Source organism: Erythranthe guttata, chromosome 8 (assembly GCF_056151865.1).
Source record: "Erythranthe guttata isolate IM_541 chromosome 8, IM_541, whole genome shotgun sequence".
In the NCBI taxonomy this organism is placed as follows: domain Eukaryota; kingdom Viridiplantae; phylum Streptophyta; class Magnoliopsida; order Lamiales; family Phrymaceae; genus Erythranthe; species Erythranthe guttata.
Window position 1 is genome coordinate 20,400,960 of NC_142540.1, and position 9,952 is coordinate 20,410,911.

The following is a 9,952-nucleotide window of genomic DNA, read 5'->3' on the forward strand; positions in this document are numbered from 1 at the left end:
CAGCAAGAGAAGGGTGAGGTAGAGATTTCTTGTGGCCACGTGGATATGAATGATAATAATATCAACTTTTTATAGGTGTAATTTGATTATCACAGAAAAAATTGCATGATTTGGGTGCTTGCTTTTGTCTTTTTGGTAAAAAAAAAATTCATTTCAATTTTGGAAAAAAGGTTTACATGGATTTTCTTCCCGTCTGTCTATTCTCCTTCAGTTTAATGTTAATTCCATCTCAACAAGTGTAGATAACTCCTATTGATTATGCTTGGATAACGAGCATATATAAAATGAATACGTGGCACTTTTCCCATTTAGTGCAGTTTGCACATTGCAGTTCTATGATTAAGGTACATAAGGCATAGTACAATTATGATAAGGTCTATCTTAACATAATCTAGTTCACGTTCCCTGAAAAAACGATAAAAATGTAGTGGTGCTGATTACCTTGCCTATATGTCTAACACAAAAAAAAAATGTTTGATGCTGCCTCTTCAGAGGGTCTACTGAATGTGTCATGTTCATAACAGTGTTTGATATTATTATTTTCTTTCCAAGAATTCATTTTCGGCAATTAGATTTGCATGCATAACTATTAGTAGAAAAATACGCCCTTTAGTAAACCCGATTCATTTTTTAGTTTAACCAGCGCAATTATCCTTGTAAAACTTGAGCACATTCTGATTGATATCAAAGATAAACTTGGTGTTCCATTGCTGTAGTGCCCCAATTACGGTCGTTTTCCCCAATGCCACTGCTGTGCATGCAACACCTATATTCCTGTCTACTGCATGCGTATACTCTGCTTCAAAGTCCGCCCCTTCAAAATGAAAAGTCATGGTAGGAAAGTCGTCGTAACCAGGTTTCAGCGTATAGCAAGATTTCAAATCCCAGTATTCCCCGCCAATCTTTTTCAGTTTGCCTTTGAAGTAATCTTGATACGCTCGGTTCACCTTATCATATGCTCGTTTAGGAAGGATGGTATAACGGACCCCCGTGCCCATATAAACACCCCCGTTTTTTAGTGAAAACAGAGTTGGAGACAGTCCCAGTTTCCGCCCGTTGACACTTATGTCTAATAAATCCAAGAAATAGGTCGAATAATCAGTGTATATAAAAGGGGTAATTTTTACTTTTTTCCCGCTATCTGAAATATCTTTCCCTAATGTTAGATAACTATCTCCCGAGTGCAGGCAGTAAGAAAACCGCCCTCCAATTTTTTTCCTCAGCTGGCTTACTAGAGAAACTGGTGATCTGTCCAATCCTAGGATTCCAGAGAGATTGAGTGGTTGCTGAGTTGAGCAACCGAAAACAATATCGTTTTTCGATATTTCATCAGAACCAGGTATTTGGATTTTACCAATAAAACCTTCTACTCTATACTTGTAACCTTTTGTTCCATAGGCAATGGTGCAAACACACTGTTTTTTGACGCATTTGCAAAGCTGCCTATCGCAAAGTCGATGGTTACATGGCAGTTTTTTGTATGTGTTGATCTTGGATGATAACGGTGTGAATATCCAAGAGCATTGACCCCACATGTAGCTGCCGCCAGTGTCAACTAGCAGTTTCTGCTCAGTGCCTGAAGGGCCAATTTTAACACTCACTGAGTAGTGGTAGTTTTGTTGGTGCTCTAATGGAAATCGAATCACGTCCAATTTCGTTGCAGAATTTGGATGATCAGCGGTTTTTAGTTGGTGTAAAGAGGTGTTGGTTGTTTGATAATTTTGAAGCGGGGCGAGATTTTCACGGTACAAAGGCGAATCAGGGGAGTCCCAAGGGATGAGCTTCAGGCGAAGCCCTGTGGCTTCGAACGCCACCAAGAGGAGGAAGAGAATTCTGGTAAGAAAAACTTGCTCCCTTCCCATCTTTCTTATGCTATGATGAATTTATGATAGTTGGTTTCTTACATGTTTATATAACACTCTGCATGCTCTATGACAATAAATAAAGATAAAAAAGAGTGAATTTTATCAATATTTAATCAAGTCCATATCTCTTGTTGATGTGATAATCTTGATATTGAGGAAAAGTAGTGTTTGATTATCTCCACTTATTTTCGGAACTTGCTTTTTCTTTACATGCCACTACTTTTAGTTATGGGCTTATTGAATGTGATTTAAGAGTCATGTAACATTTATTTTAATTTACTTTCTAATTTAATGATGGTAATCCTTACTTTTTTCTACAGAGTGCACTAAATCCAAATAGCTTGGAAAATGAAAGTCTAACTACATTTGATCTTAATTGTTTAGAGGGCTCATGCTCGGAAATTAGTGGTATTTTTTAGGTTCTTACAGAAAAAAAAATAATAATAATTAAAAGATGGTTAGTCCATGGGGTATTACATTTCCATATAAATTATTTCCACAGAATTTGTTGGCTTGACTTTGAAAATTATGTAAAATCTCATTTAGAATCCGATTTAAACAATAGAAACTTACGATCCCCAGCCCTACTTTCAGTTAATGTATTGAATATAATTGATTAAATAATTTGATATTTTATGTTTGGTTACTTGAATAGTTTTTTCAGGCCGGCCCGCTATTCGGGGAAGATGAGTTCTTATCTCTGCTCATTAGGAGGTTGTGTGTTGAAGCTACCCTAGTTTACATTGCCATTTAAAACAAAAAAAAAAAAATAGTTTTCAAATCAATTTGGACAACTTTACTGAATTCATTATCTCTTGTTGGAAAATTTGCTTGTAATAGTTTTCTAGTTGTGTCCAGATGAAGGTGCTGCCGGTTTCAAAGAGCAACCAAACCTCGTTGCTTGAAGTGCCGATTCTGATGTTCACAGAGTAACGGAAGTCTAGGTAGGAAGCATATGTCTCGTTCTCAAACAACATTAAGACATCAGATCACTAATTTCTATTCATAAGCCACAAATTTATTTTCGGCAGATTACATTTGCATGCATAACTACTTGTAGAAAAAAAGAAAAAAAATTCATTCTTCAGTTTTAACCAGCGCAATCATCCTTGTGAAAGTTGAGCACATTCTTATTGATATCAAACACGAACCTCGTGTTCCACTGCTGTAGTGCCCCGATTACAGTACTTCTCCCCAAAACCACTGCTGTGCACGCAACACCTATTCTTCTGTCTATCACATGTGTGTACTCCGATTCAAAGTCAGCCCCTTGGAAATGAAAAGTCATTGTCGGAAAGTCGTTGAAACCGGGTGTCAGCCTGTAGCAAGGCTTCAAATCCCAGTACTTCCCGTTAATCTTTTTCAGTTTGCCTTTGAGTTTGAAGTGATCTTCAAACTTTTGGTTCACCTTATCGTATGCTTGTTTAGGAAGAATGGTATAACGAACCCCCGTATCCACGAAAACACCTCCGTTTTTCAGTGTAAACAGGGTCGGAGACAGTCCGAGTTTCTTCCCGTCGACACTTATGTCTGTCAAATTCAATAAATACGTCGAATAATCAGTGTGTATGAAAGGAGTAGTTTTTACCTTTTTTCGACTTTCTGAAATGTCTTTGCCTAATGTAAGGTAGCTATCTCCATTGTGCAGGCAGTAAGAAAACCGGCCGTCGGTTTCTTTGCTCAGCTGTTTTACTAGAGAAACTGGTGACCTGTCCAATCCTAGGATTCCGGAGAGATTGAGGGGCTGCTCTTTCGAGCAACCGAAAACCATATCCGGTTTGGATATTTCAGAACCGGGGATATGGAATTTACCAATAACACCTTCTAGTTTGTACTTTACACCTGCTGATCCATAGGCGATGCTGCAGACGCACTGGCTCTTGACGCATTTGCAAATCTTTCTAGCGCAGAGTCGATGGTCGCACGGCAGTTTCTTGTACGGTTTCGAAGCGCATTTAGCCCAAATGTAGCCGCTGCCAGTGTCGACCAGCAGTTTCACATCAGTGCCTGGAGAGCCGATTTTGACGTTCACCGAGTAACGGTAGTTCTTCTGGTGCTCTAACGCAAATTTCATTCCATCAAAATTCGTTGCAGAATTTGAATGATTAGTGGTTTCTAACTGGTGGGAAGAAGTGTTGGCTGTTTGATAATTTTGAATCGGGGCGAGACTTTCACGGTACAGAGGCGAATCGGGGGAGTTCCAAGGGATGAGCTTCAGTCGAAGCCCTGTGGTTTCGAATGCCACCAAAACGAGGAAGAGAATTCTGGTAAGAAATTTTTGCTCACTTCCCATTTTTCTTATGCTATAATGAATTTACGATTATTGGTTTCGACAAGCTTTATACAACACTCTGCATGCATGCTCTGTGTTACAATAAATAAAGATAGAAGATTGATTGTATCCATATTTAATTAAGTGCATATCTCTTGTTGATGTGATAACTTTGATATCAATGAAAAGGTTACTGTTTGATTATCTCTACTTGTACATGCCACTACTTGCAGTTATGTTATTTTACTTCGTTGTTTATTTGATTTGCCGTGAAATTTTATGAATCGAAAAAGCTTAGAAAACGAAAGTACAACTATACGTGCGCTTTTATGTGTAGAAGGGCTCGTGATCCAATTTATTGCATCTTGAATAATCGGAAGTTCACTCGAAGATTCTGATTTTTGTTGCTTCTTTTCTGTGAACAATGTCTCGTCTTATATCTTAGCATTTTGTTACTAATATAGAATCAATGTAATTAGATGCACACCGTAAGGGCCCCGAACTGAGAAGGTAACTTCTTCATCTTCGTCAAGCTCGAGATTTAATCGACAATTCTCGATTTTTTTCGCAATGAATTCCATTTATGTCCGCAAATGGAATTTGCAAAAGATTAATCAGAAGCAGAAGTTAGTAACTGTAACTTAAATTTGTTTGAAGTGCGGAGTTTTAAAAGATGGAGGGTGATGTTTGCAAATATACTTGAAAATCTACTTTAATAGAATGAACAGGTCTAGAGGTGCTTTAAAAAAATTAGCTTAAAACAACTTATTTTAAGAGTTTTAAAAACAAAAACTGATTTTGTAAACAACTATAAAAAACTGAGCAAAATTCATAATCTATTTCTAGAAGCTCCTGCAAACACCACCATAATATATAAGATGCTTTCATATATGAATATTTCTTCTGTTTTAGAGGGCAATTAAACTTTATCTTTTTTAGAGGGCAATTAAACTTTATTTTAAGCGTCAAGTAATAACTAATCCGCAAGAAAACTTAATTAATTAAAAGTTAAAACTCTTGCAGAAAAACTTATTTTTGAGTTCCATCCACGCCCTTATTTCAATCCAACAATTTATACAAAAAGGGAAAAATAAAATAAAAATAGTGTCCTTATACCAATATATTTTAGTATGATAAACTTTAGCAAAATCTTTTTTAAACCTATTAAGTAGGGGCAGAAATCGAACAGTTCGGATCGGAATAAGTACTTTCGAAAAAATTCCGATTTTCTTCGAACGTGAAAAATCCATTCCAATTCCGTTCCAACAAAGTCGAAATTTTAGAAATTGGAATGAAAAAGTTTGTTCTGAAATCAGTATGGGAATCGGTGGTAATAAAAAAATTCAATTTTTTAGTATCTTAAAATATAAAAACGTATAATACATATTGATATTAATGTGTAATTTTTCGAAAAAAAAATCGAAAATTTCAGAATTATTTTCTGAAATTGAAATAGATCAGAAATCAGAATCTCATATATATATATATATATATATATATATATATATATATATATATATATATATATATATATATATATATATATATATATATATATATATATATATATTCTCTAATTCGATAAAAAAAAATTGGAAAAAACCCGGAATCAGGTTTTTAAAATTTAGAACAAAAAATATTATTCCAAAATTGAAAAATTCGGATCGAAATCGACAGTAGTTCCTTGCCCGAACGTAGACAGATATCAAGTCTCCAGGACCACAAACGATTTTAGTTCTTAAGAAGCCTTTACACATGGCACAAGGCATAGAATACTCATCAAATAATCAATTTAGCGGTGGTTTGAGACGTTTTCGCTGAAAATCAGGTTTCTTAACCTGACTCGCCGGTTCCTGTATTTTACACGGTTGAACTGTATTTGGTCATTTGACCCCGGTTTTCAATTTTTCCGGTTTTAGAGGTTAGACGCTTAGGGAATACGGATCCAGGGTTTTCCACCTGCTCTTCCGATTTGGAAACTTTTCTTTTTCATTCCAATTTCTGGGTTATTTCATTCTAGTGTTGCCCTTTGGGAAAAAAATAAAATAGAGTTAGTTGGCTATTTTTCCAATTATGGTAATACTCAAACTGCAACTATAGATCACAGTTTCTTGAAACTTTCTCACAATTTTTATTTTACACCTTGAATTTTTTATTCGTCAATATTTATATTTACAATTCATGCAAATTGCCAGAAGGTTTAGCTGAAAATGTAAACCTCATCAAACCCCCTCCTGCAAATACGACAAATTTCGAAACCAGTTTATTACTTATGCTCAAAATCAATCACTCAACCTTATAGTAGGTAAATAACACACACACACACACACACACACACACACACACACACACACACAGAGAGAGAGAGAGAGAGAGAGAGAGAGAGAGAGAGAGAGAGAGAGAGAGAGAGAGAGAGAGAGAGAGAGAGAGTTACCCAGCCTTTCCACAATACGTAGGACTATAATTATAAATGAGGTTGTCGAGCACTTTACGGGTAGATGGTCTGTTCTTAGACATCCTAGCCTCCCTGAGAGAATAGATAAAGAATTAGCACACGGAAAGAAAAGACTACATTCAATTGACTCACTACAAACACTTTTTAGTGGGAATTAAGAAGTGAATTCAACAGCTTTGTAATACATTCAATTGAGGTACTTACTCTACGTATCATAGAACGCGAAAATAGCTAATGCACAAAAAAATGACTAAAATATTACCTCACAAAAAAGTTGGCAACGTGTTGAGTGACTTGAACTGCATCTTCCGAGTGTGGAATCCCTGATAAGCCCCACTCAAAAGCATTTTTCTGGACCAGATATACCAAAATTTGTCAATTCAAACAAACATTTTAACTTTACCTTAAACATATATAAGTTTATTTGTTTGGTCAATTCATAACCATAAGAAAAATATGATACTTGGAATTCATAAACAAAGCATAATCCAAATTAAGAAAATACACCCCTCCCACTAAAAATGTACATACAATCAAGGCAATCGATTACGCAAGTCTGAAAATATCCCACATTTTGACCATAATAATGAAATGGACAACTAGATTAGCTCTAATAAGCATGCTTATTACTAGATACAATTTTAATTATCCAATATAAATAAAAATTTAATATAGATAATACCTCTGGATGCCACTGAACAGCAGTCACCGGATATTTGTGTGCTTGAACCGTGGAAACATAGACCTGATACAAATTGGTCAAACGGGATATGATTTGTGATAAATCTCAGGTGTCAAAAAATGCACTTGAAATAAATAAATCTATAGGGAAACAAATTTTGAAGTTAAGATTAATATCCTATAAAAATGGTTCCTTAAATACCTCGTCATTTTCATCAGTACTAGTTGTTAATATCTTGAAGAAACTACACAGACTTTTGGTCTTTTGGAACTTCTCAGGCGATATCCCATACTGTCACACAGAGAAAATGAAATAGTTATAGAAAGAAAACGACATTCTATTTTATAAGTTACAAAAATCATTCATAAGTGCTTAAAGGAACTTATCTTAAAGCACTCCATTTACGTATATATACGTAAGTGGGCGAGGAAGCTAAATACACATATCATCACATGAAAACAGAGAGATTATGTGAACTTACACGATGATTTTGCATAACAAGGCATTCTGTACTTAGCTTCTTTAGCAAAACCGGAGGGAACCTGAGAAGGGAAATTGATATCTTTGATTAATGACACCAATCTACGATAGCAGAATAACATATATATGATTAAACAACGATGAAACTAATACAAAAGTAAATCACAAGAATGTTATGTGGTTTATCATCCTGTAAAAATTAATCACCATCCTAAACCACAAAATTTGGAAACTAAATATCGGATATTGTTTATTCGAAATTTGGAACAGTAATTTCGACTAAAGTTGCAATACTTCAATTCGGATAAAAAAAACTAAAAAACTTAATCAAATTAAGTGCAGTTATTACCTTTGAAATAAAGTTCCATTCACATTTATGTCTTCCATGAATTGTAATTTAGAAGCTTGATCTACTGCATTGAATTCCTCCAGGATGTTTTTGTCCTGAACAAAAATAAAATGGTAATGTTAGATAGACCAACACGTCGAAGCTGAATAAATCAATCCATGGTTGAAAGAACTAGATAGGTTACCTCACTGACAACCATGGTTAATAGTTCAAAACCTAAGCAGATGGCAAGTACTGGGAAATGTTCTCCAGCATCATTCTTTCTCAGAACATTCTGCAAAAAATAGATACAAAAACAGTCGCAACTCGTTAACTCATAAATCAAAGATGCAATTTTCTTCGACATCTTATTTTCCATGATTAGTATACCACCATATCGATTGTTAACTTTTTATATGATAAATCACTCTGCTTAACTGGACATGATTATATCAATCACTACAGTGAAGGAGAGAATATTAGTTTCGATTTTAGTACGAGTACTATAGATTGAGAAGTACCTCAAATATCGACTCGACAACGTCAAAGTAGACACCGCTTTTTGCCCATCCTCCAGTGAAGATCACTCCATTAACCAAATTGAGTTTCTGCAGCATAAATTACAAAGTTTAACTCTTGAAATCTGTATCCCTAATTATACAGAAATCATCAATTAGGAAGGTTTAGAAAGTAAATATCCCTAATCATACGGAAATCATCAATTAGGGTGGTGATTTACCTCGTTAAGAAGCTCCAACGGTTCGTTGTAGATGAGAGGAATAACCCTAGCACCAGCAGATTCAACGAACTTCACGTAAGAGGCGGCGATGTAGGAGGCGTTCGTGGCGTTGTTGAGGCGGCCGGACGCCCCATCGCCGGGGTGGCTGAGGATTCCGATGACCGGACGGAAGTTGAGATTGGGATCCGCGGCGGCGCACCGCGGAACAGTAGAGAAAGCGTCTGTCTCGCTGGGCAGGAGGAGCGCCCCCGCGGTGGACTGAGCGGCGGTGCAGCTACTGAACTCCTTGGAGAGAGCGATGAGGAGCGGGATCCAGAGACAATTCAGCATGTTGGAAGAGGAAGCGGCGGCGGCGGCGGCGATGGAGGACAGTGGAAGCGGTGGGAGAGAGGAGGAGGAGGAGGAGGCGGAGGTGTTGCTGGAAGCGTGGGAGCTACTCGCGGTGGGAGCTGAGGGAGGCGGCGGAGGAGGTGGTGGCGCCATTGACGACGGTGGTGGTGAAAAGGAAGAGGAGAAACGTTGACTGGAGCAGTAAAAATGGTATTATTGACATGGAAAAAATGGTGATTGGGAATTAGGGTTTCTTAATTGCAGAATAGTTTTGTTTTGTATTACTACAAAATTGGAGAAATCTCCACTAATTGTGTGTGTGTGTGTGTGTTTTTTCAGTTTGGTTGGGAATGACGAAGGTAGCACCAGTACGGGGAAAAGACAGGGTGGGGGGTGGGGTGGGGGTGGGGTGGGGGGTGAAGGTGGCGTGTAACTGAAAAATGTTAGTTGGGAATAAAATATATATATATATATATATATATATATATATATATATATATATATATATATATATATATATATATATATATATATATATATATATATAGTGATTAAGAAATGAAATTTTAATTTTGAAGTAAATTATTTTTTGATAATTTTTCTCTTTCAACATTTTTTTTGTGGACGAGTTCAATTGTCAACTAAATCCTCAAGAATTTTTTTTTTGTTAGCAAAGAGCTTTTGAAAATTGATTTTGAACTTTTTGGGTTCAGAATCACTTTTAAGTGTTTTCAATGCCAATTTTTACTGCTACTTGTCTTAAAATAAGTTACTTTAAGCTAAAATATAAAAGCACTCCAC

General features: G+C 36.2%; 3 protein-coding genes across 4 annotated transcripts; all 3 read right to left on the reverse strand.

The window, feature by feature from the left end:
- Positions 1–635: 635 nt before the first annotated feature.
- On the reverse strand, positions 636–1,862 carry LOC105970298 (aspartic proteinase CDR1). Its single transcript, XM_012995107.1, has one exon. The coding sequence runs from the start codon at positions 1,860–1,862 to the stop codon at positions 636–638; it is 1,227 nt and encodes a 408-aa protein (XP_012850561.1).
- Positions 1,863–2,955: 1,093 nt separating this feature from the next.
- LOC105970297 (aspartic proteinase nepenthesin-1) lies at positions 2,956–4,158 on the reverse strand. The gene has a single exon (XM_012995106.1). The coding sequence runs from the start codon at positions 4,156–4,158 to the stop codon at positions 2,956–2,958; it is 1,203 nt and encodes a 400-aa protein (XP_012850560.1).
- A 1,556-nt stretch (positions 4,159–5,714) lies between these two features.
- LOC148768773 (gamma-glutamyl hydrolase 2-like) lies at positions 5,715–9,606 on the reverse strand. Of its 2 annotated transcripts, none has more exons than XM_088822337.1 (10): positions 8,822–9,600; positions 8,604–8,690; positions 8,288–8,377; positions 8,104–8,198; positions 7,756–7,816; positions 7,476–7,565; positions 7,275–7,337; positions 6,855–6,943; positions 6,572–6,664; positions 5,715–6,164 (listed from the first exon to the last, which is right to left on the reverse strand). In XM_088822337.1, the coding sequence occupies exons 1-10, from the start codon at positions 9,302–9,304 to the stop codon at positions 6,149–6,151; spliced, it is 1,167 nt and encodes a 388-aa protein (XP_088678463.1). In that variant the 5' UTR covers positions 9,305–9,600; the 3' UTR covers positions 5,715–6,148. The 2 variants fall into 2 exon arrangements, with proteins under 2 accessions (XP_088678463.1, XP_088678462.1); XM_088822336.1 differs by lacking the exon at positions 5,715–6,164 and adding an exon at positions 6,245–6,371 and having other exon boundaries at positions 8,822–9,606.
- Positions 9,607–9,952: the final 346 nt, after the last annotated feature.

Coding starts and splice junctions, on each gene's coding strand:
- LOC148768773 (XM_088822336.1), bottom strand. CDS start 9,304: ATGGCGCCACCACCTCCTCCGCCGCCTCCCTCAGCTCCCACCGCGAGT. Junction 8,691..8,821: donor CGTTGGAGCTTCTTAACGAG/GTAAATCACCAC, acceptor TTTATGCTGCAG/AAACTCAATTTGGTTAATGG. Junction 8,199..8,287: donor TAACCATGGTTGTCAGTGAG/GTAACCTATCTA, acceptor ATTTTTGTTCAG/GACAAAAACATCCTGGAGGA.
- LOC105970298 (XM_012995107.1), bottom strand. CDS start 1,862: ATGGGAAGGGAGCAAGTTTTTCTTACCAGAATTCTCTTCCTCCTCTTG.
- LOC105970297 (XM_012995106.1), bottom strand. CDS start 4,158: ATGGGAAGTGAGCAAAAATTTCTTACCAGAATTCTCTTCCTCGTTTTG.